This window comes from Apis mellifera, linkage group LG13 (assembly GCF_003254395.2).
Source record: "Apis mellifera strain DH4 linkage group LG13, Amel_HAv3.1, whole genome shotgun sequence".
Lineage (NCBI taxonomy): Eukaryota > Metazoa > Arthropoda > Insecta > Hymenoptera > Apidae > Apis > Apis mellifera.
Window position 1 is genome coordinate 8,536,391 of NC_037650.1, and position 26,691 is coordinate 8,563,081.

At 39.4% G+C, this 26,691-nt stretch overlaps 2 protein-coding genes across 8 annotated transcripts in view; one reads left to right on the forward strand and one right to left on the reverse strand.

Moving 5' to 3' along the window:
- LOC102655449 overlaps nucleotides 1-26,691 on the reverse strand; it is a 297,465-nt gene that overhangs the window by 256,328 nt on the left and 14,446 nt on the right. For 2 of the 3 annotated variants that reach the window (XR_003305984.1, XM_026444803.1), the window contains exon 2: nucleotides 418-441. Coding sequence is in view for 2 of the 3 variants with exons in the window: in XM_026444803.1 (XP_026300588.1) it covers nucleotides 418-441 (24 nt within the window). In the remaining variant the exon portion in view is untranslated. Of the gene's footprint in view, nucleotides 1-324; nucleotides 442-26,691 lie in introns of those variants that run through there. The other variant, XM_026444802.1, reaches the window with a different exon arrangement.
- LOC100576617 overlaps nucleotides 11,438-26,691 on the forward strand; it is a 56,943-nt gene continuing 41,689 nt past the window's right edge. The window contains exons 1-3 of one of the 5 annotated variants that reach the window (XR_003305980.1): nucleotides 11,456-12,225; nucleotides 20,057-20,300; nucleotides 20,697-26,073. Coding sequence is in view for 2 of the 5 variants with exons in the window: in XM_003250347.4 (XP_003250395.2) it covers nucleotides 11,934-12,225; nucleotides 20,057-20,130 (366 nt within the window). In the remaining 3 variants the exon portion in view is untranslated. Of the gene's footprint in view, nucleotides 12,226-13,545; nucleotides 14,896-20,056; nucleotides 20,436-20,696; nucleotides 26,074-26,691 lie in introns of those variants that run through there. The other 4 variants (XR_003305982.1, XM_003250347.4, XR_003305981.1 and 1 more) reach the window with 4 other exon arrangements.

A 26,691-nucleotide genomic window follows, 5' to 3' on the forward strand; every position in this document is an offset into this window, starting at 1 on the left:
TGAAAATAATGTTTCGCCAGGCGTAGTGCCAGATAAAACGTCCTCCTCAAGTGTTGTCCTCGCTTATTTTTGCGCACGTCGTCAGACCCAGCGCTCGCCGCCATTACGCAGCCCGAAGATAAGCTAATCGACGTTGTAAAAAGCGCAGTTCACGGATGACATCGTCGTTTCGTTCACGATATTACGATAACACGATACGACCCGGAAAACTTCGATACACCTGTTACGGGGACACTTGGGTTTGGGGAGATAGGGTTGGAAGCGGTTGTCAGCCGAGGTTACGTGTACAGTGATATTTATAGTGATAGATTATAGTGAATATACTTTTTTTTTTTTTTTAAATATTAGTAAGTAATGATACGATATGTTTATTGCGCGTAATAAGTGCAAAGATTATAGATATAGATATAGACTCACCAAAGTTGAACATGGAATTAGAACCTGGAAAAGATATAAAAAAATATTATTATAAGAACACGACTCGATGACTTTTTATAAGAATTATATTTCTCGCTTCGCAAAATAGAGACATTGACAAATTCCAAGATAAAAAAAAAATATTGAAGCGTACAGTACTTATGTCGTTAAAATTAATGCACGCCGATCAACATTCCTGGCAACGGTGCGTCTCGAAAGAAAAACTAAAAATAAGCCTCCTTAATCTATCTAATTTCCTGTTCCTATTCAACTTATCTCTATCCTTTATCATATATATATATATATTTCTAACTTGAGAAAAGAAGAAAGAAAGAAGAAAATTACTAATGGAATTCTTATTTTAATACTCTCATTTAAATTCCATTAAAAAAATCAAATATTTCCCCCTCTTTTACAATATCATTATCAATCAATCTACTAAAATTATTCCATTGTCATAAATTATCACCCCTACAATTTCTATTATCGTATTATTACTTATCTTACCCTACCTGCCATTACTTCACAACAAATCAAAATCTACCATCTCAAAATTTTTCAAAAATCTCCAGAAAAAGACACTTACATTATATCTCCACCTTACCTTATCGTTACCCGCAATACTTTTCGAAAACCGCTTCGAAAAGAAACCCATATCCCAGTCGAATCTGCGAGTGATTTCGCACGGTCCGCGGCAAACAGGAATTTCTTCATCCAGCTCGAGGTGGATCACCGTGGAGGAGAAGCGTGGATTGGCCATTGGAATGAAACGGCATCCAGGGTGGCCCATTACACCTCTCCTCCCCCTCCCCCTCCTCTTCAATGACACCAGATTATCCGTGGTCCGATCCCGAGGGCCGATTTTCGTACGGTGGCCGCGCCAGCCTAATTTCCTTTTAACAGGCTCCACGCCGTTATCGGACGTGGCCCCGCGAGTGTACGATTTCTGCGCGCCACCATCATTTGTCCAGGTGGACAGGTGGCGAAATGAAGGACCACACCGCTCGTCCAATTCTCGATACACACGCGCGCGCTTTTCGCTCGCGAACCCGGATCCACGCTTCTCGGATCCTGATCGTGCACGCCACGGCCCAGCTTCCGTAATTATGACGATTGGCGTGCGATTACGTTTTTGTCGTCGAATCGAAACTTGCCGCTGCTGTTCTTGTTCGATTGCGTCGGTAAGAAGTTTTCTTTGTCTCTTTCTTTTTTTTTTTTGAGTTTTTGAAAGCAAAGTTTTTTCTCGAAGCAATCTCGAGAGGCTTGGTGGATTCGAGAGGGATTCAGAGAGAGTAAAAGGATCGGGTTAAAGGGTGAGGGTTGGAGTAATTTGGAATACATATTGAAATAAAATCGTAGATTTTACATTAGAAGATTTTATTATGTGAATTTAATTTCGTGAAAGTTCGTGAATTATAAGTTTATTATATACATTGAGATATTAAACGAACGTTGAAGAAACGATGGTTCCGAAGATTTTATTTCTCGGTACTTTAATCAATAATACGTTTTCTCTTGGTTTGAAGATATATATTTAACGGATCATTAAAGTTTCTTAAATGAACGTTATAAACCACATTTGAGATGGAAATAGAAAATCCTCTGTGGAATTTTATAAACCTGACTCGCTATACAGGAAACTTAATCATCTTCCATAATTATGAGTTTCTCTTTTGAACGGAAGAGAGTTTCTATTCTTCCATTTAAATCGATAGAAAGGCACGTGACGTGAAAGATCGTTTAATCTTAAGCCGCAAGAAAGAATGAAAAAAAAAAGAAGAAGAAAGAAAAATAAATGAGTAAAATAAATAATAATAATAATAATAAAAAAAGAATACGTCGAGTAAATTTTACAACGTATCCAAGGACCACCAAGGAAGAATGAAAATTCCCCAAACCACAAGTAGTTTAGAAGCTTCTCAAAGCGAGAAGGACCCTGTTTGGGCAAAAAGAAAAGCAAAAGGAAGCGAAAAGAAAAGAAAAAGGACAAACGTAACAAAAAATCAATATTCCAGGGTGTACGACGAATTGAGATACAAGGTAGTTGACGGCGATTAGAGCTACCGGTGTGGCCCGATTCGTGTAGTGTGGCTAATCTGTAATTGGACGGAATCGCGAACCATCGAGCAGAGCGAGTCGGCCCATAAGATGCCGAAATTGCTACCTGGCACTCGTGGACTTGGTCCAAAAATATACTGTGCAGATTTGCGACCGCGTTTAAATATTCAATTTTGGCTCGAGATTTTGTATCCCTAACGTTATTAATACGCGAAAGAATTAATTTTTTAAAAAAAGGATCGGAGACTCGTTTATATTTATATTGATCCGATTCTTATTTAAAATTAAATCTCTAATACTAATATTCAAATATTATAATATTATTTGAATGAATTAAATCAAAATAATAATAATAATAATAAAATTGTTTTTCCTATATTATTATTAAATTAAAGGTAAACAAATGATGTAGATTTAAAAAAAAAGGAATATTCAAAATAAATGTCCAACAATAAAGATATGAAGATATAATTCAACATCGTATCTTTTTATTTCCTCAGCGTTTAAACTAACACGCGCATTCGTACGCGCCCACTTTAAACCCCGTCTCGTAAAGCAGCCAAAATAATCCATTATTCCAGACCGTTACGAATAAAATACAGCGAGGCCGGTCCCCAAAATCCCGGCCCATTCACGATCTTCCGGATCTCAACACCACTCGTCAAAAGATTAACGCGAACCAGCTCGATTTCACTTCAACTGTCAATGACTTCAACTGCTCGAGAAACGGCTCTCCCTTCCTCCCGACGTCGTACATCCGTGAGGTTATGGCGGCCATTTTCTCGGAGGGATCCTGCCTCGGAAGGATCCTCATCCTGACAAATGATGCACGCCGCCACCTTCACGGAATAATTATACGCGGCTCTGGAAACACGGGAAGCAAGAAGGGGGGCAGAAGAAAAACAGCGGCGATCATGGAGCGGCCAAAGCTTGAAAAATTAAACCCGAGTGTCGCCGTCTCGCCGCCTGGTACGAGGCGAGAGCGGCGTCGAAATCGTCGGGCTTAAGGGGGATCCCTTGACAAATGAACGGCGGAAAGGAAATTGCGGGAGAAACGCGGCGGCACGGTGACAAAACCTCTGCTAGAAGGCACCGACCGAGAAAAAAAAGAAAAAAAGAAGAAAAAAAAATTGCATTCCCGCGAATATGTTAAATTATGAAGAGGGCAATCGAGTGTGCAGCGACACGGATGCGCGTATTCTTGTATTTCTCTTCTCTGACCCACTCGAAGACTCGCGAGACTCGAATGAAAAATAGAACGTAGGTAGGGCGTCATCTATTTTCACCGTTGATTCGCCGACAGAGTGAATTATACCTGTTTTTCTTCCAAGTCTCGAGTTGAAAGGTACGAAAGGATGCAAAGGGGGAGATCGGAATGACTTTTGAGGTTGCTTATTTGTTGTTTGTTCGGCAGGCACATATATTTTAACTGTTATTTTGCTTCCGATATATCATAATGGAAAGAGGAGATTCAAGAAAGGGGTGTATTTTTAGATTTATCGAATTGAAATTGGATATATGGTTATGTTTCGCGCGATTACTGGCGCCCTCTTGTGTTACGATTTATGAACTAATATTAGTAATGGCGGTAAAAGAGTTAGAGAATATAGGTTATACAACTTTAAATGAGATATCATCATACGATATAATTTGTTTAAAATATTCCTCGAACCACGATCACGAAAGAAGACAAATCAAATTGAAATCGTCTCAAAATTTCTCCTGTTAAAGGTGGCAGAAAGGTAATTAATGAATTCTCGAATGAAATTAACCGAAAGATAAATGTGCGCATCGTTGCACACGCGAGGAGAGACACGCGTGGAAATCGCGTGCTTTCGTTTTAAAATCTGACGATGAGACGAAAAGAATCGTTGGGTGAAGGCATCAAGTGGAAACGAGGGTCCGCCGAGCTATTGTTAATGGGAGCGCGTGGCGTAACTCGAACCGGATGAAGCAGCTACGAGGGGTGGCACCAACTTCGATAATTAATACGAGGAGGCAGACGATAATCGATTCCTCTCCCCCGATATTCTTCCTTCTTCCTTCTATCTCACCCTCACCCTCTGTAATACCATTTCTTTCGTTCTCTCGTCCCGTTTTCGCTGTTTTTTCTCTATTTATCTCTCTCTCTCCCCCCCTCTCCCTCTCTCTCTTTACACGCGACCTCTCGTTTCTCGACAAGCAGCGATTTCATAGCCAGGAATTACGAGCAATAAAACGCACCTGTTTATTCATGACAGCCCCGATTTATTTGCGATACGAGCCACGGCCCATGATTATTGGGAACGGCCAGAAACTGGCCAAATTACCCGACCAAACGAGCAGCGAATTGTTCCGCGTTTGTACTCGTATGTGCGCGCTCGTCGGAATTGCCTATCGATCGCGTATCGATTCCCTCGATCCTCGTTCCAGCGAGGTACTCTTCGTTGAAGAGCACAGAGTAATAAGTCTGGATTTTTTATGCCGATATTTTCCCTACTTTTTTCTTTTTTCTTTTTTTATAGATCGAAGAAATATGTACTTTCGCATTGGAAATGCTGTCAGGAAATAAGTATTAATCAGGAGTGGAATTAATAATGGATAAAATCGTCGATGAAATTGAAATTTATGAATGTTAAATTTAAAAAAAAAAATAGTTCAGAATTTAGTTTTCACATCGAAAAAAGAGAGAGAGGAAAAAATCTTTCTCAATTACGAAACGTCGAATTCACTTTTATGAAACATCACACTATGAAATCTGCCGTTGCACAATTGTCACTCACACGTTCCACCCATCAATAATAACAACGTAACTGATGCTCGTCACGTGAAACGTTTAGCAAAAAAACTGTGATATTGGAGAAATGGTAGTGATTAAGTCGCCATTGCGTGACGTCTTGTTAACTTCATTATCGCGCGAGTGCGTCAACGAACCGTTATAAAAAAAATTCCTATATGCGTACGCACATATGCATATACACGCGTACGTTCAATGAAAAATAACGCGCGACGTGACGCTATTTTCAAAGCTGCCAGTTAATTGCCCGCCATCCGGTATATTAACGCGATGTCCTTTCCCTCCTGTTGCTTTGGGTGGCGGTGCTAAATAAAGAGCCTCGAATTAGGGAAAGAGACTAATCGTCGTTGGTTAACGCGCAGCCTGCCGCAACGATACGTTTGACTGATGATTCGGCTGGGAAACGACGGAAATTCGTTAAGCTGTGGTTAGACCAAGTCACTGGTCAAGGAAATCCTCGTTCCTCAGTGTCTCTATTAGGGAAAACATCGTAGATTTCGTGAACTAATGGTGTCAGAGTGCGAGCAGTTAGCACCAAATTTCAGAAGAAATTTTACTCGATATCAATGATCCTGTTTCTTTTCTTTTCCTAACCTAACCTAAAACTGACTGCTCCATCTAAACTTAACCTAAATTCACAAGTCGTTTTTCAACGAAACGAAACGAAATCTCTCCAGTATCGTCCAAGATGGACGAATATACGTCGAATCGAACACTCTCAGGGTACAACTCTGCGCGCTCTGCACGTGTTTACGATCGTTTCACGTGCCCGATGCAGTGGCGGTGGACGAGTGTGTGCGTGCGCATCGCACTGTGACTCTTTGAATGTGTGAATCGGAGTGTGTCCGCGGAGGATGCGCGCGAGGGGCCCGCCAGTCGAGGTAATGACTGGAGCTTCCTGCTGTTCGCAAACTGCACAGGGAAAGGGAGACGGTCCCCCGTCCAGGATATCCGACATTTAATCTGATTTCTGGATTACCGCCGCCGCCTGCCCTGAAAGAAACACTCTCGTTCTCGATCCCCTCCCCTCTCTACTCTCCCCGATCCCTCGTTTCTCCCTCATCCGTTTTTCATCCTCTTTTCACCGCTAAAAATAATACCCTGTTGCGTTACCCTTTTATGAGTGGCGAGACGGATTTAATGTATCGTTTTAGGAGGTAACGACGAGAGGTGGGTGAACAGGGATGTTTGTTTGATCGGTTATTGGAAGGTTGAGTCCGGTTTGACGGGTTTATTGCGGCTGTCTGAGTTAGCGTATTTTAGCAGGATGGGGGAGATCGTACTTCAATTGTTATAAATATGAGTATTAAATCGTTTCGCCAATTTTTGCCAGACAGTAATCCAAAAAAACTTTCTTAAAACTTTTAAAAAAGATTTAAAATTAATTTAAATTTTACTTCGAACAGATCTCGGATTCGATTTTATTGAAAGCATGAAAAATCCAATAGATTAAAATGAACTAACGAATCATCACGAAAGTTGTTCAAGAGTATTAGATAATGTCGAGCAAACGTTTGAGTAAAACGGTGTAAGTAAGTTTATCGTTCACGGAGATTCTCCGATTATCCGAAGCCGCGGCAGTGTCTTCCGGTTTCACGACAACGTTCCCTCCTTGTTCCGACCGTGGGAGATCGTGCGATCTCCCTACGTGTTTCCTTCGCGTACTGCCTCCGCCGTGGTTAATTGGTATCCACCGAGAAGAAACTCAAGGAGGCAAACGCTTTAATCGCCGTTATATCAGCGCAAAATAAGACTGTCCTGGACACGCGGCGCGCAAGAAGGTAAACGCGAAGATGCATCGACTTTTCGTATCGTATATATATATATATATATATATATGGGGCATAAGCGCGTATAACGTTGCAGTAAAACGACACTGTCCCCGCGTTTAATTCACGCGACCGCGTGTCCGGCAAGACTTTTGTTCCCGTACCCTGAATCACGTTTCCAGCACACGGGAGCAAGGTGTGAAAGTTGAAAACGAGCTTCCATCAGCGAAATCAGTGGAAATGTTTCTTATAAGAAATGGAACGTTCGATCCCAGAAATATGAATTTTCTTTTGAATTGCAAAATTCAACGGAAAATATTGCGAGCAAACTTTCCAGAGATTATTTTCCGTCAGGAAATTTATCAGGGACAAAGTTTTTTTGGAAATTCGATCTTCCAAGGAACGAAAAATCCTTGCAAACTAATCGAGAGAAACGAACCGAACCGGGCGAAAAAGCAGCATACAGGGGCAACGAGCGTTGTGAACGCGGCATAAGGAGGCACGGGTCACACCGTACGTCCAATTGACCAGTGGTGGGGATTGGCGTGCGTCCACTTCTCCCAGTGCAGGAGCGAGCCTCCTTTGTGCAGTCTCACCATTAGCGCGCCTGTTTCGCTATATTTCGTGTATTTTCTTTAAATCAAAACGGAGAATTATCTATGTTGCGCGAAGATTTAGGGGGTGAGAATAAATTTGAACGAACGGTCATCAATGGCACTGGTTTAGCGGCACAACTGTTGTCATTAGCTTGGCGAGCGATTGAAAAAACTCTCCTCGAAGCAAATATAAATTGCCATTTCCGACCGATTCTTCCACGCATTATTATGGACGCTACGCCGTGATCGAAACTCCTTGGCGAAACGAGGATCCTTGAATAAAACATTCTTCCTCGTAATAGGCGCTTGTTGTCCGATTGCATACGCAACATTTATACCGGCGTATAAATCGGCCTATACGCCTTGTTTTTCCCGCCGTTTCGAGGGTAAATGGCGCCGTTCGCGCCACTTTGTCCCTCGTTCCTGCCGGAATGCAGAATTTATTGCGGTAACGAGCTGTGAAATACAGCCGAGCTGACCGCGGTACCGAGAACGAAGAGGAGGGGAGGGGAGGGGAGGTGCGCTCGTTAACGGATTCTACCCTCTTAAAATCGAAGCTTTTTGATATTAACTTCGGCTAGAATTTCTCGAATTACCTATTACTTCCTTTGAGAACAGAGAACGAGCAGAAGATTTTTCCCATCTTGACTCGTCGCGATACACACATCCTCGAATTTCTTAAATTTTTTTCTACAATCTTCTATTCTTCAAATTTCTTCTACAAAATCCACGAGAAGGAAATCTACGAGAAACGCTGTGTCGCATCAAAACAATCCCGAGGAAATTCCAAAGTGACCGATAATTCAAGCAACGCGGAATAAACGTAAAATAAATCTTCCTCCTTCCTACATCTTTCGCAAGCAGAGGAATGCAAGCAATGTCATCGAACCCTTTACAATTCCATTCCGCGCAGGCCGATCCTCGAATTACCTTACAACGATCGTCTAATCGTTTCTCGGCTCGTCCATCGTCATACGATGAAATTGTTTTGAAACGTGGAATCGATCAACCCGGATCAATTCGATCCTTAAAATATGCAGGAGGTTGAACGCGTCCGTGCACGCGGGCGTACGATTACCCACCAGAGTCCCGTGCCAAGTGTCGAATTCGATTCGCGTTGCAGACATTCGCCCGTATATTCGGTCAACATCCCACGAGCTCGGATTCGCGGCGCAAAGTATACGGCGGTGGATGCCCGTGACACGTTCACATGACCCTTTTCCGCGGCGTCACAGTTCTCATGAAACAATATACCGAGTATGTGAATGGGAGACGTGTCGTTACGATACTTCCGGCGAACAGTCACCCGCCACGAATAACATTAAAGCATAAATAATGGAAACGGGAAGTTTCTCGATGCGAGCAACGAATGTGTTCGTACGAATCGAAAGTCATTCGAGGAATTTTCAATTTATTTTTGTTTTTTTGAAAACAAACTCGTTTAATTTGATAAATCTTTTAACCGAGGTAATTTTAAAAATTCTAAATTTCAAATTTTAATTAAGTTCGTCGGTGTTTTATTTATATTTGAATATTGGGAATTGAAAAATTAAAAAAATTAAATAAATTTTTATAACAATTTGTAGAGATTCTGTAGATGGATATGGATAATATTTTCTTTGGTGGAGAAGAGGAGTATTGAATGTGATATATTTTAATAGTTCGAGTTAAATATTGGGAAGCACTTTCGCGTGAAATAAATTTTTAAATATAATCAGTTGATTTACATACGTGAATTTGAGTCTTACGCGTTGATCGATAGAAATTTTTTTTATTAAATAATTCTCTATCTTTATCAATGGAGTATAAATCCATATGAAATACAAAATTACTATGAAATCAAATTCAAAGATCTTCGTTACGAAACTATAGTCGCAATTTTCCAAAAGAATTACAATAATATGTCGATTATGAAACTGAAAATACAACAAAACACTCAATCTGATAAATCGTTAGTATCACGTAAGTTATCAATTAACCGAGACAAGATTTCAGATAAAAGAAGAGGTAAATAAGTTATTAGACACGATAAATGTTAACAAAAATAACAAGCGAGGTAAAAAAAGCATAAGGAAAAATCTTATACGTGTCATTTAAGACATCTTACGACGCACTTTGATGATTATCGATCATCGAAGAATGTAATTAACTCCATCGATATACACTTGGAATCAAAAAACTTTCGAAGAAACTCTTGAAAATTCTCTTCTCTTCTCTACAAAAGTAATACAAAAGAGAGAGAGAAAAAGAAAAAATTTCGAAACCCAATCTCCCGCTTTCGATTTCCAATATAAGAATCTACGTCTTCGAATAAAAGTTTCAAGTTCGAAACGCTATGAAATATTTATCAACTGTAACCACACCACAATATAAATTAACCACATCCTAAAAATTAAAATTTCAAATCGAAAGATTGAAGTTCAAATATAAATATTCTTGCTCATGAAAAAAAAAAAAAAAAAAGAAAAATTAAAATTTCAAATGAAATTTAACGTTGCGCGCACCGCGCATACAGCATACAGTACAGAAAACGAAAACGATAGATGAGACGGTAGTCAAGGATGATTAACGAATGGGGAAAACCAAGGAACATCCAGGAAACGTAAAACGTTGCGGAAACGGTCGCGTGGGAGTAGCCGGTCTCGTAGCGGATATTACGCAGTAATAAGAGCAAGAGTCACGCGAGCACCCACGAGAAGGAAAATTTACGACGGCATTACGGAAAGGCAACTCGTCCACTTTGATCTCACGGTTGGCGCCACGATGAAATTTCGTTTGTTTGTGACTCGGTTACAATTCGGTTACGTTGAAATCGGTTGAAATCGGTCGATTCCGGGTTCTTTATTGGGGAGAAACGGTGAAACGAAACGCGAAACCATAACCTAGCACACAAAACTATGCACGAGCGCGTTCACGACCGGCCTCGTGACTTACACGTCACGCTGAATGATCGGTCTGTACTAGTCAAGGCCAACTTTCAATTGCCACGTTTACGAAGCTGCTAGAAATGCCGATAAACAGTGTAGTAGCTGTTTCATCGAAAAAACGAAGTGGAAGGAGTTTACGTGGTGTTGGGTTAGGTTGATTTTTTTCTTTTTTTTTGATTTTTGTTTGAGCAATAACGATTTTGAATAGTTTTATGTTTTCGAATAGAATATTATATCTTTGTCGTTAAGAAGGAAAAGAATATTCGCAAGAGAATAAATTTTAATTTTGGTGAAATAATAATCGAATGTGTAGAACTGTCAATAATATTGTTCGAATATTGCAATTGTTAGATAATTAGATAATAATTCTAATAATTCTAAACTAGCTGTTTCAATGTAATCTAAAATTCTTCGAGATTCTGTGCGATTTCATGGTAAAACATATAACAATTCGCCATGTTGCTGAGTGGACAATTATTTTTGAATCGATAAATAATTACTTTGTTATATCATTCGACTTACTATGCGTTACGTTCCGTTCATGGAAAAATTTAAAAGTAAATTTCAATATTTACTACATTTTTGTCATCGCATCCAATACTCTTGAAATTTTTTAAAGAACGAAGATTTATTAATATTATTATTATTTTTTTTTAATCGTACAACGAAAGATGTAATCACATGGTATCAACAAATGGATTATTTTTCAGCTTTGAACCATTTAATTTTTTTTTTTACAAGATTTTTTATTTATTCTAGAATCATTTTAATACTTAATATTTTATATAGCAATACTAATATAAATATAATATAATTTGAAATAGCGAATTAACTTATTAACAGTTCGTAAAAGAATCGATAAGCAACTACAATATAAAACAATACATAATAAATTCAAAAATTATTAAAAAACTTGTATAAAAATCACCAATCCAATACGAAAAAAAAAGAAAATTCATTTCATTCGTTATCAGTATCACGACCGAGAACTTTTTTTTCGATTACCTCAAAGTATAAATTTACATGTCAATTAAAAATCAATGGAAAAATATATTTTTCTTTTATAAATAAACATAAAAGAGAGAGAGAGAGAGAGAAAAAAATACCGCGTAAATCGCGAAATGCGTATTGTGTCTCGAATAAACGTCATAAACGGGATCATAAAATTCCCCTACTACCAACTTTCTCATCGCGACGCAAGAAATAACGAATTACGTGACCCGTCCGTGTCTCGAGATTAATAATTGATAACGCCTTCTTTTTTTTCTCTTTCTTTTTTTTTCCTCCTTTCACGGAATCAAATGGAAATTTCTACGTCGCGCGCACAACAGGCATCGAGACATCATTTTTCCAGGCAATTATCCACGGTTTTTGCGGCCACGTCTAGACGATGCCTCGTTCGTGTCCGCGTAGCGACGAAGAAACGAAATGGCAGGTAACGAGGCGCCTGACATCCGTCGAAGAACTGGCGACCGACGATAACGGTGCTCCAGAAACGATAACCAGTTCGAGCCGTCTGGTTCGGCGACCAATAAGGATCATTGACTCCCTGTTATCGCGCCGCAATTCCCAGATGTCTAATACCCGGCGAGAGAGTATTTTTCGCAAATATTTTGACCAAACCGAGGACCGAGAATGGGCAAGATATCGAAGATTTCTACCATGTTATTTCTTGGAAATAAGTAAGTATATATTGAGTATATATTCGAGAATAAACACTTTTGATAGTTTATTTTTTGACTGAAAATATGCTTGAGAGAATCGAAGCTCGTTTAAATTCGAGATTTTCGCAAATATTTTGACCGAGTCGAGATCGAAAGATTTTATGATGGATTTCTTGATATCCGTAAATAGAAATAAGTATTTGGATACTTGAATTTTAATCTTTTATTTTTAAGTTTTGAATTTGTGGATTTGTAATCTGTGATGAAAAGTATCCTTATATTTTTGCGCGTTGACGTTCATCTTTTATTGATTTCTGCCGTTTTAAAATTCCGTATCAAATTTTGGGCGAATAATTGTGCGAACTTATTCGAAACGAAATAGCATCGTTGTTTCATTTTTCGACGTGGCTCGCATTCGAAGAAATAAAAATATTATGTCACGAAGTTGAGATAAGAATTCGCATACAAAAAAAAAAAAAAAAGAACAAAAATAAGCATGAACGCGTAAACAAGAATAAAAATAAAGATAAAAATAAAAAATAGTAGAATATTGAGATTATCGTTTCAATTCAAATATCGCAATCGATGTTTTTGCAATTGTACGTAATATAATTGCGTATTATAAGATGATTTTACTATTAAATGAGATAGCATTTTGCACAATATTTTTCTTTCTCGTTTATAAATGTTACGTGACTAATGTGAAGTAGTTGTTCGACTTCGAAAGAGCTATTTTTTTTTTTTACTTAAAAGAATATCTGCGCAGTAATAAATATTATCGAGGAAATTTCCTTGCTTCGTCATCGTGTTTCAATCGTGTTTTGAATATTTCATCGATTTATTCAAAAATCGATAATCTTCAAACACCGATCGTAATTCAATCATTCATCGCTTCTTCCAACATTTTCGTCAAACCAATTCAAACTTCATCGTCATTGAATAAATTGTCGATTACAAAACAACTATTCACAATCGACATTATCCATCCAATTTCTCATTCATATATTCCATTCGTAAAATCCTTTTTCATGAAGAAGAATTCATTCGTTTCAAACATCGTCAAACCGATTCAAACTAACTCAAACATTCAACAATATCCAATATAGGATAATTATTCGTCATCAACACCACCAATGCCAACAATGTAATCTTCAAACATCGATCGTGATTCAATCATTCATCGTTTCTTCTAACATTTTTGTCAAACCAATTCAAACTTCATCACTATCGAGTAAATTGTCGATTACAAAACAACTATTCACAATCGACACCGTTCATCCAATCTCTTATTCATGTATTCCGTTTGTAAAATTCCTTTTGAAAAAGAATTCATTCAAACATCGTCAAACCGATTCAAACCAATTCAAACGATTTCAACAACATCCAATATATATAATTATATAATTATTATGATATAATTATTCGTCATCAACACCACCAATGCCACCAATGCAATCGATAATCTTCAAACACCGATCGTGATTCAATCATTCATCGCTCCTTCCAACATTTTTGTCAAACCAATTCAAACTTCATCGCCATCGATGAGTAAATTGTCAATTGCAAAACAACTACTCACAATCGACATCATCCATCTAATTTCTCATTCATATATTCCATTCGTAAAATCCTTTTTGACGAAAAAGAATTCATTCGTTTCAAACATCGTTAAACCGATTCAAACCAACTCAAACATTCAACAATATCCAACATACGATATAATTATTATCAGTCATCAATACCACTAATGCAATCGATAATCTTCAAACACCGATCGTGATTCAATCATTCATCGTTCCTTCCAACATTTTCATCAAACCAATTCAAACTTCATCGCCATCGACGAGTAAATTGTCAATTGCAAAACAACTACTCACAATCGACATCATCCATCCAATTTCTCATTCATATATTCCATTCGTAAAATCCTTTTTGACGAAAAAGAATTCATTCGTTTCAAACATCGTCAAACCGATTCAAACCAACTCAAACGATTTCAACAACATCCAACATACGATATAATTATTCGTATGCCACCAATGCCATCAACAAACAATTCCTCAAAAAAGAAAAAAAAAAAAAAAGAAAGAAAGGGAAATTACGCGCTACTCCACAAAGGGGGGAAAGATATTTCCCCTTTAACTTAACGTGAAGAAGATTTCTACGTAAACAATCTTAACGAGGCGTTCAAAGTCCGGGGAGGGGTGTTATGTGCCGTGGAAATCGAAACGGTTAAACGATAACGCGAAAACACAGACGTGGCGGGAACGGACGCCGGTTTTAATCGTTTATCAGTTTTAATTGCTTCGATCTCCCCTGTGAAGCCTGTCGCAAGAGGTCGTGGTCCAGCTCGTGGAACTTGGACGCGGATCACGAGACGGATCGTCGGATATTTGCTGGTGCGATTCCCCTTTCACTCGTTAGTATTATCTCGTGTTGAAACGAGGAAAAAAGATACGAGGGGAGGGAGGAGTGGAGGAAGGGGAGTGTACACGAGTTATATTACTCGCGTTATAAATTTCCACGAATAGAATTATGCGAGCAAAGATTTCCTCTGTTGTCGAACGATCACGTTCACGGGCACGTGGCCAAGCGTGTCGTGGATTATTTTTGAAGATATATACGCGTGCTAGAGGATCGATCGAACAGCTGCGTGACGGGGATGCTGGAATCGCGGACTCGTGATTCGTACGTTTATCTAACAATTTAATTCTTGTTCCTGTGTAATTGTGTTTCGTGGTAATTTCATCATCGCAATAACCCAATTTCAATTTAATTATTTAGATTTAAAGAAGAGTAAATCATTACAATCCTAATCGAATGTGATTTCGCTCATGAAGAAAATTGAAAAATGGTTGAATGAAAGAATTTCCAATTACAATAACCAAATTGTGTATCGAAGTGATAATTAAATCGTGCGAAAAATTAAATTCTAAACAAGTAAAATTATCGATTTCTCCGATATACAAATTGTTTGTTCTAAAAAAAACTCCATTCTCGCACGAAATTTCTTCCTTTTAATTAATCTGAATAACGCATAATTAAATTTCAATTTCCAAATTTTCAATTTAACACGATCAATTTAACATATCTCTCTTATTACCGATCAACGTCTACATAATATGTGGATGAGCTCGCGCAAACGATCAATCGATCGATCAAAAAAATGGAGAAAAAAAAGTACGTGATGCACACACACACACACACGTACACACACACACATATATATATAAAGGGGAAAAAAATGGCATTCAAGCGGCTTTGAGTCGGCGGTAAAAGCCGCGTGTCGGCCGATCGTCCACGTTGTCGCGTATTAGCGCAATCTTTGACGAGGTCCGTGTCGGCTCGCCGATATATCTGCGTGCCTTATCTCGATTCCTCGACAGGCTCGCGTGTTACGCACGTTTACGACGAAGATCGAGAGCCGGAGGAAATAAAACGAGCTTCCTTATCGCGGCACCGTGTTCGCAATGCCGGCTTTATTAGCGCGACGATAACCCGCGGGGCCTGTTGTCATTTAATGGCTTAACGAGCCTGGATATGCACCGCCATACTCCAAACTTGTTGTACGTGTATGCGTGTGTTTGTGTATGCGTGTGCACTTGTGTGATCGTCCCTTTGCAACTGTCCCGGCCATTTTCGAAAGGAACGAATTTCGACGCGAGTCTCAAATTGTCCAGACTCGCCGTAATTGCACGATACCTATAACTTTCCCCTTTTTAACTATCCTAGACTCAAAGAATTTGAGAAAATTGCGTTCAAATCTCTATTACACAATTGTTCAATTAAATATTTACAAAAAAGGAAAAGATTGATTTTTCTATACTTTTTGAAAATTCTCAGCTCAAAAGTTACATACACATTTTCTAAAAAAAAATCTCCGAAATGAAAAATTAAAAATTTCTGTGTTCATTCTTAATAACTCGTTCAAAATTCACTACTACAAAACTAAAACCGTCGAAACGTCACGCTCAACACATTTTATTATTCTCTAAAAAAATCCTTTATTCCAAAGAGATGACGTACAGAAAGAATCGCGTACGTGAATCGAGCGTGAGCGTGACTCAAGGATCGGCCACTAATTGGTTTTAAAAGGCGATAATTCGGCTGTCGTTGATCCGGGCCAGCACGAGCAGGATTTTTCCCGGGATTTTTCCCTCGAGGCCCCGGCCTCTCGTTAATTTACATCGGGCACTCGTTGCCTCGACTTCGAGCCCGAAACCGGCCAAAGCAAATTTGTTCAGTCTGGTCACGCGCGGCTCCGCTCCTCAACCACACGCCGTTCCTACGTTTACCGGTGTCATTATTACCCGGCGGGGTAAACCGAATGCGCAGCCTGGTTAGCGGCAACGGTGGAAAGGAGAGGCGAGCCGGGAGAATCCTGCGGTGGGTACGCCGCCTGTCCCCGGCGTCATTCAAACGGACACGTGCTTCGAGGCTTGCCGAGATGTTTTTAAAAGAGATTAGGAGAATCGTACGCTCGTTTCTACCGAGCTCCTTTTACCCGTTCAAACTGTAACGCTTGTTCGAAAAGATTTTTTTTCTTTTCTTCTTTCCCTTCTTTCTTCTCTTTTTTTGAAAGATGTTGAACAAATTCTTTCTTCTCAAGATTTTTGTCGAAATTATACTCGTTGATAATTCTATCGTATCTTTTGTCTTCGAGCATATTTTTTTAAACCATTATATATATATATAATTCAAAGTTTGTATCTTGATTCGTTATCGCGAGAAATCTGAAAACGTCAGCGAGAGAGAGAGAAAAAATTCCTCACTTTGCTGACACCATCTCACGCCAATTATCGCAACACGTGTTACAACTACTATCTAAAACTCGTCTACGCCTCCTTGATCGAACACGAAGCCTCGATTAAAGATGATTATTATCGCGGCAATGCAAATAAAGATATCGCGGAAACGCGCGTCGTGAAAACACGCGCGTGGCGACGCGGTTTGCCAAGGGGTGGGGGTCGTGTTGTATGACAATGTTCGAGATGATACGAGTGTGATACACAGCGCACAGGTTTGTTTACAAGGATGTTCCTCGCCGTCACGGTCCTACCTTCTTCTCCGTGTTGAACGACAATTTGTCGGTGCTACGCCGTCGAGAACACACATTGCTAATTGGATAATTATATGCAACATCTATTAACCGGTGCACGGTCCCGTGTAACGCTCGAATTTATTTTGTCGATGGTGTGCAAAGCGAAAGAAAAGGGAAAAGATTGCTTAATAAAAGTTGAACAACACGGCGAAACGTGGCCAGCTTGTAAATACTTGGTATTATTTAACAAGCCGTGTTAACCGTATAATTATATGCAAGCTTGCCGTGTCTGTGTTAATTTAGGTATTATTCGAAATATACGCAGCTGGAGAAAATATTTCGAGTCGAGAGTGTTCGAAGACGCTTTGGAGAGAGGTAAGGATATGGATGGAGTTATTATGATATACAACATGGCTGAGAAATATTATAATTAAACGGTTTGCCGTTTGAACTTTCGATATTTCGCGGGGTTAATAACGAGTATCAATTCAAGAGGAATGATTATATGGTAATTCGAATCTGTTACCCTCGATTTATGGACATGTCTGTGTTTCTCCGTGATTGGATCTGCTTTGGAAATTCTCAAGTTGATGGGTTTTAATGAATATTTTTTTTTTTTTCTTTTGCGTACAATTTAAAAGTAACCCATGATTTATTGAAATTTTATTCAAAATAGATTCTCTTTCTTCTAGAAAGCAATCTCTTCTTCGCAATCAAAAATCATCTAACGTAACCAAAAATGGTATAGTAAAAATTGTTAACTTATCAGACGTCAAGCTGAGAGAAATTCATATCCATAACATCACTTTAATCACTGATGCATGCACTTCGATATCGTGTATCGTGTAATGAAATACCAGAAAGAAAGAAAAAAAAAAAAAAAAAAAAATCCCGTTTAACCATTCAAATTTTTAAAAACAACTTATTAAATTTCATTACTGCAAGCAATGTCGTAAAAGTTGATCGTCGATATCTCTTAAATAAGAAGCAAGATATTCACTTATACAACGATCTCTCCCTTTGGTCTTTTACCGATATTGGATGCCTAAGTTCAAACAAGACAAGGATCCAAAAGAAAGAAGAAAGAGGAAAGAGCGGGAAAGAGTGACGTCGTGACACGCAGTAAAGTTTAATTGCCAAATAATAATTAGAGAAGAGGCAAAACTAAAAGCGATTCGGTGTAATTTACGATAATTCTAGTCTACCTCCTATCGGCGATAATAATTTCTATAAAAATTACGAACGGCCTCCATCATGCGGCCACTCGTTGCACTTTCTTTCGCTCGCTAACGACACGTTATCCCTCTCCCTTTCCCTTGGCTACTTAATTTGCGCGGTGCTCTATGAGAAACCCTCGCCCACGGCGATAATTTTACCCTTACCGAGGGACAGAATCGCCTCGTGTCCTCATTTTTTCATGCTGTACGTTGGATCGAATCGATACTCATGCTTGACACGAGATATCCATAGTATAGAAGAGATATCGTATCGCAAATTGTGTTAAAATTTAGAATTTTTAACAATTTTTTCGCATATTTGTTGTAAATCTGTCTAAAAAAGATATTGAAGAAATAATAATAATAATATTATTATTATTAGAATATATATAAATGTACAAAAGTATTAAAAAAATAGTATAGAAAAAGAGAAATTTATTAACCGAGTTATAAATTGATTGAAGTTTACGTCAGATGAAGCGAGACAGAGAGAGAGAGAGAGAGAGGATGACACGTCGCGCCACGCTGTGGCGCAATTGCGTAACAGGAATAAAGCTGTCTCACTCTATTTCTATTTCGCCTCGTCTTCAACCGAAACTTCAAACGCTTTTATAAACTTGGTAAATAAGTCTCGATCGAAATTTTTGTATACCAACTTTTACGTTTTTTTTTTGTTTTGGCTTCGAGAATTTTCTAAAAAATGTCTCAGGAATCTATTATTAAATTCAGGAGGCGTAAAAATATCAATTGAGATTTATTACGCGATATATATATTACGTTAAATCGCATTAAAATTTATATAAAATCAATCTATCGCGATTAAAAATACGTAAGAAAAATTTAAGATAAAAAATAAGATTGTTTTGATTTGCGCGTGATTATTATTGGAGAATCGTGTCGCAGAAAATCGTTTGTATGCTGGGAGGTCTGGCCGACGTGATGAATTGCCAATGGTAATGATTATTGCGATGAATTTGCAAGTTTCGAGCATTTGCCCGGCACCCTGGAGCAAGTTTCGTTCATGCAGGTGTATTTATTGCTGAATGTACGAAGGAGTTTGAACGTCGCGTGTCGAATTGTATTTATTAAATTTGATTTAAATTGTTGTGTAATGCGTGCCGTTCCCGAGTTTTTTCCCCCCCTCTCCTCTCTTTAAAACTTGCTCCAATCTTGTTCCTTCCAATCTGGATTACGTCACTTCTCTAATTAACACCACCAACCATATTTTTTTATTTTCATTCCAAAATTAACGAATTTCTAATTTCTTTAATTCTTTTTTTTTCTTACCAGCTTTTTCGAATCAGAAAATAATTTTCTTATTTCTACGAGACAGTTATAAAAGCATCCCAGAATTTTATTAAAATTGCCTCTTTCAACGTGCAACAAACGCTCATAACCCTAAAACAATTTAAAACTGAAAGTGTTAATGGAAGCCGCGATACTTTTCAACATTCGCTATCAACAAACAGCTAAAAATTTTCCCACGAATGAAAGTGATTGCGTCTCGTTATTTTAAACAAGCACCGCCAATACACGCACATACACACACACACACATACACATACTAGAAGGATTATATTTCTCTTTGCAGAGGAGGCTGTCCTCGCGTTCCGCATCTTTCGCGAGGCTTTAATGACCACCACGTGGTGCTATCATCGGAGGTAGTACGTGAGAAACACGGACGAGTATCATCACGCGGTGACTCGCTAAAATTATCCGTGCTTCTCTTTCGAGGCAACACCGTAGGATGAGAATTAAGCCGGCGCAAAAAACCAAGGCGACCGTGAAGACCAGCGACGGTCTCTTCGGTTTCTCAAAGGACTTCTCCTGGGAAGGTAGTCAAGTGGAACCCTCCTGTTTCTTCGCTGACAATGTTCCCTTTCGAATATTTTTTTCTTTTTTTTCTTTCTCTCTCTCTCTCTCTCTCTCTCTTGGCAGAATTTTTTTCTCCCGGCGAAGGAGATGTTTCACTCCTTTTCTTTTTTATTTTTGCGTTTTGTCGACGATTTTTTTTCTCTTTTTTTTCTTTTTTTTTTTTTAGGAATTTTGAGTCATACGAATTTTATCTTCTCTTATTTCAACGATGAATTATAATCCTTTTTAAAATTAAAATTATTTCAAATCTTGTTTGCTTATTGTTAATTATTAAGATTGTGATAATTAAATGCTGTAATTAAAATTTATATTATATTATTATATTTCTTTTAGATCATATTATTATTTATTTTTAGAGAAATCAAGAATATTTGAAATACAGCTCGAGTGGTGCTAGAAAGTTTGGCCGTGTTTGGTCGTGTTTGTAAATCAATCGTGTACGAATTCGAAGTTTTTAAAACTGTGCACGCGAAATTTATTATCTATGCAGATTATTTTTTCTTATGCTCAGCACAACATGTCAAAAAATTCGCTGCCCAAATGGAATTCGTGGTATCAATTTAATCAAACTCGAAGAGGAAAACAGTATAATGAAGTATCATAAAAACAACATTCTCCTCTCTTCGAAGTACTTATTACAGTCTCTAAAATTAAATTTTCAAAAAGACCAATACCTTAATTCACGTTTTTCGATTCCCAAAAAATCTTCCCCCATTACTTTTATCCCCAAACTTTCAAAAAACGTTTCCTCTTTCCTGCTCATTCACTTTTTCAAAAAATGAATAAACCCAAAAATTACGTTCAATGCTCATGCGATTCAAATCCAATCCCTCGACTCTCATTCAAACTCGTGCATTCGTGCAAGAACGAAAGCGGAAGTAACGAAAGGGGGGATGCGAAGAAATCGACAGCGATGCACTACCGTCTTCCTGGACCCTTTAATGAAGCCTCTTACGTACTAAGAATGCTACCAGACGCGTTTTCGCGCATCGACGAACGCGTTAAACACTGCCAGCTGCCGGTGCACACAGTTTCTTATTCCTCCTCCTCCTCCTCTTCCTCCCCCCGCGTCATTGTTCATCCTCCTCGTACAGAGGCCACTCGTTTTTGGTCGATCGCCCGTGGCGGATTTTTGAATCGTTCCGAACTGGTGGAGGAGAGGTAATACTCCATCCATACTGCATCCTTTGCATCCTCTCGATTTGCATCGTACCAATGCACGAACGCCTTCTTGCACGGTGATTATTCCGTTCTGTTCAACGATCTCAACGGTTTCTGGATCGCTTGCAAGTTCTGGCGAGGTTAATGGTAATTGAGAACGGTCGGTTTCCTCTTATCGCGTTTCTGTTTCGAGCTAGGTTGGATCGATCGATGGTTAGAAAGAAGATAAGAGAATGGTGAATAATTGTAATGATATTACGGAAGAATTACATAAGACAGATTATTAAGTGGAATATTTTTAAATGCTGCGAACTCTGTTCTGAACTAGAAATGATTCGTTATGAACCAGTGGGATAATTCTCATCAAGTCATTTTGCTATTGTTTAAAATCCACGTGTCTGTCCGATTTAAAGATTAAACTGTTAATTCTAATTTGATATCTCGCGATTGTGATTATACTTCTGTTTTTTATATGTCGTTAATACACGCGTTACACATAATAAATATGCTTCAAGATTAACATTTCCCCCGAAAAAAAAAAATCGATTACTGGAACATCGAGACGAACACGTTTAAAATATTGAAATTTTGAAGAAGCAATACCACCTACCAATTCAATACAAACCGAGTTTCACCGTACGAATTCCGCGAACGAATTCCATTCATTCACTGTATATCGCGAAACAAAACAGCCGTCTAAGAAGCCGAACCGAAAATAATCGTTTCAGGGTGCTTTGACTGGCAGAAAACTTACGACACATTCTCAGAAAAACGCGGCTGGAACCGTGGCTCGCGCACGTCACGCACAAAAGGCGAACGCGGGAAATATAAGCGGCACTTTTTTATCGGCTCCTGTACACCCGTATCGCTCTTTGTACACATTATTGTTCCGCGTACGAACTCCTCGTGCTTTCATACGACACGCGTGTACTCGTGTACAAAGCACGGTAGCGATATGCATATGCGAACGGTGTATGTTAATGACGTTCGAAGAGCCACGGTTGCCCGCCGCACCACCACCGTTTTGAATAATACCACCGGCTCGCATCGTGTTTGCTTGATAGCAGCACGCGTGCAGCCTTGTACAGATTCGTTCGCCAGTTGTTCGTTCCTTACGCGGAACAATTTTTCTCTTTTTTCAACGATCCAGAATCCGTGAAATCAAATTGAAAAATCGATTATAATATCAAGATTAATAAACTTCTTTTTGAATGAAATGAAATTTTAAGAATCGAATCAAATATCGATATTTAAATATTGGCGAATATTTTCAAATAAATGTTACAGACAGAAAAAAGATTGTTTCCTTCTGATTTTGAGAATCGATAAAAAGTTTCAATAGAGAAATCGATGAAAAACGTTTTTAAAAAGATGTCGTTTAACGATTAACTTTTCCAATAATATCAAAGAATTCCTTCCACTTTGATCGAACAAAAATATTTGTAATTTCAAAAGAAGAGGAGAAGCAAAGAGAGAGAGAGGGAGAAAAATCCACCCTATTCCACTTCCTCCATCTTCCACCAACCTTCCAATCTCCCGGAGTTTGAACGGAAGCGTGCAAGACATGGAAGAAGCGAGGCCAGTACCGAGCGGCAGCTTCTCTACGTGCAGGAACTCTGAAACGATCTCGCCGGTTCACGCGAGATAATATTAATCTCCGGTTTCGTGTCGTGCCACGTCCTGCAGCGTGCAGCCACGAGGAAAGGGAGGAGGGGAAGGGGGGGAGAAGATCCGTCGGCGAAGGGAAATAGTGCTGTTGCATCTAAGGTCGCGGGGTCACGTGCACGTGGCATGAAGCATCGCGTGGCGTTCGTGGGATCGCGAGAAATTTTTTTTTTTTTCCTTCTCTTGCACCGGTGCACGCACGCACGTGTTTCGATCCATCGGTTGCATCCTCGTGTCTTACGCAACGATATCAGAAAATCAATCTACTGTATACATATATATATATAATAGCGAGTTGAAAATCACGTCGAATTACGAATCGTTTTAAGATAAAAACTTACGTGAAAATATGTAAAACATTGTTAAAGTTAAATCTTCTCAACGACTCCTCCCACTTCGAAACGAAAAGAAGAAGAAGAAGAAGATAAAAAAGGAAGAAACGCGAAGTGTAAGTACTTTACACTTTGCTCGAGTAACGACAACGAACCGTATCATTAACCGAGCAACACGTGACGATCCAATCTGTCGAAGCACCGCCTAAGTAGAATAAGAGATCACCGATCTGGCATGTCTGACGTTGATCGAGCGCGGCGGCCATCGTATCGACAAAATTCGAAGCCGTTAAGACATTAACAGCGAAAATTGCCATTCCACCGTATAGCAATCAAACTCGACCGACAGCGCGTATCCTTAATCTCGTTCCCGGTACGGAGGATCGTAATCGATCTCGATCTTATCATTCGTTGGCGTGCTGCTCGACGACGACGACGACGACGACGACGACGAGGAAGGAAATGTGGAGGAAAAAAGAAAAAAGAGGAAAGAGAGGAGGAGAGAAAATGTAGAAAACGTATTCCCGAAGACATCGATTTCGATCCGTTTGCATGGCCGTTGAACATTATCATCTTCCCAGAATTTATCCGGCAAGACATCATCGTGTAATTTCCTGAGCGCAGATTATATAGGGTGGCCAGGTCCGATTCCGATCTGCCGCCGCGAGACATGTTTTAACTTGCTAAACCGACTGCACTGGCCCAATCGTAATTTTACTTGTTCCAGAGAGGGAAAAAGAGAGAGAGAAAGAGAGAGAGAGAGATCCGCGGGGACGCTCGTGCGCGATCCACCATTTCGAGGACATCGAACGAGCGAGCTCTCCCTTAATGGCGTCGCGGAACGAGAACCGCCCTCGAATTATCCAGTTCACGAAATCGCGTGCGATTCCGTGCCACGCGTGTAAAATGAACGTTCGATAAAAAGAATATATATATACATATACAAAGACAAGAAAAACTGGACAAGATTTCACGGTGATCGAGTCAGATACCGATCTTTCTCACGTGTCAAATAATATCACAGGTTACAAGTGTTTCTATATCCCCTATTCCCAACTCTATTTCAATTATTTATTCTAACTCACCAAACTTGCCCAAGATTCCAAAGATCTCTCCTCCACGGGATCACGGAATTTCACAGCTCATCTTCGAAAAGAGAAAAAAAAGGTATCTCTACATTTCGAAGCGAACGCGGACCCACCACTTACACCTCCTCCACGGGGAGGAGGGTGGAACGTTTCGATCGGCAAAAACCGATGGGTTCCGTGTTATTTATTGCCACGATTCTTGGGACAGGGGAGGGATAGGTGGGGCGCGACGGTGGACAGAGGCATCGGTGGTGCCCCTCTCTCCCACCCCGGAGAGATATCTTATCTGAGGCGCACAGTGTGCGCCGAGGAACGCGCCGCGTATACTTACTTACATCCTCCTCGCCGTGGGCCTGATACCACTCTTTGATAACGCGCCGGGGCTAGTATCTGATGTACGGGGCAAAAACAAAAGGCGCCGGTCCAGCCCTGCTCCGCGCCATCCCTCTTGACCGGTCGCAGCCTCGAGCCCGTCCACTGTCTGCGAACTCGATGCGGTAACGAGGATCGATCTCGTTGCGCGGCCGATTTATATCGGCCCCTCGAATGTTTTATGTCGCGCGGCCGGCCGCGTACAGCGAGGGAAGACCGCGTGCAGGGCAAGCCAGGGCAGGGCAGGGCAGGGCAGGGCAGGGCAGGGCAGCGTCGCGTTATCGGATTCGTTGAGGGCCGCGAGGAACTCTCGAGTATGCGAGGGGACCACCTCGAGGTATCGCGGATCGATCGCAGGTGCAAGGGGTCTACACGCACGGACTCCGTATGAAGTTGTACTCGGGGCTACGCGTGGGCCACTTCGTGGGATTATGTAACGCGCTGTTGTTGTGCAATGTCGAGGATTATGCGGATTTTTGTTCGACACAGTTGGAGGGTGTCGAGAAAAACTTTAAGAAATGAGTTTGCTATGAAGAGTGGAGATTTTTGAAGGATAAATGTGAAGTTTTGGAGTTATGAAATAACTTCCATCTTATAATCCTTTGAAGTTAGATTTGATTTGTTAGGATAATCTTTCAAACGATGTTTGAAAATATATTTTCTTAGTTTCTCTCAACGAAACATTGATAGATATTCGTTGATCTTTTAAGTTTATAATATTTTGTTGTTTTAAAATTTGAAGAGAAAAATTCGCAAAAAGAAATGACAGGAAGAGAGGAATGATAACCGCGGCACGAAACGTACGACTGCAAGGTGCGTTAACCTCGAAGGGAAAAAGGCGATAAATTAGCGGGAGCTTATCGATGATCGTTGGGCGAGGGTATAAGCTTCGGTTCAGAAGCTCCCAGCGTATGCAGATACGCTTCCGCTCGAACCCTTTCGGCGCGAAGGAAGCGGCAAAGATTGTTCATCCTACGAAATTCAATGTATTACGTTCGCTTATTTACGAGATCCATAAACTAGAGCGCGAGATTCGCATGAAATTTGTAGCAAAGTTAAAGAACTGAGCGTAAACAGTGAAGAGGATATATTAATAAATTTTGAAATTGATATCATTTATTGTCGACGATTGTCCACAAATCTCTCTTCTTTGGAAATATCGTTTCATTGATTTTTATTCTTATTTATTTGATACTTAATATTTTCAATGTATATGAAATGATATATTTTTTTTTTTTTGGATAATTTTGATTCAAAAAATTATATATAGAATATACACCCTTATGAAAATAGTGAATATTTTATAGATAAAAATATTTTCCAAGACAAAAGTCATTGTGCGCAATCGCTGGTTGTCTAGAAATCCGCGGAAGACAGTTCGATATCTGAACTTACATAGAAGGTATTTGTTCTGAGTAAGACTATCGGAGACATAAACTTTTTTCGCGATAATCGAAACCAAGGAGTGTCTCTATTATCGAGCTCAGAACTTATACTACGTAGAGATCAATGATGAGCAAAATTTAATAGTTGAAGTTACGAATAAAGTTACTTCAATAATTTATTGTTCAAAACGTAATAATAATTGGAAACAATTGTAATGCCAAAAGATTATATGAAAATCGGATCGATTATGATAGCTACGAATAAACGTTACCTTAAAAGCACTTTAATTAGTAATTACTTTATTCGAAATTTTTCAATTTTTTAATGTCCAATTCTGATAGAAACCA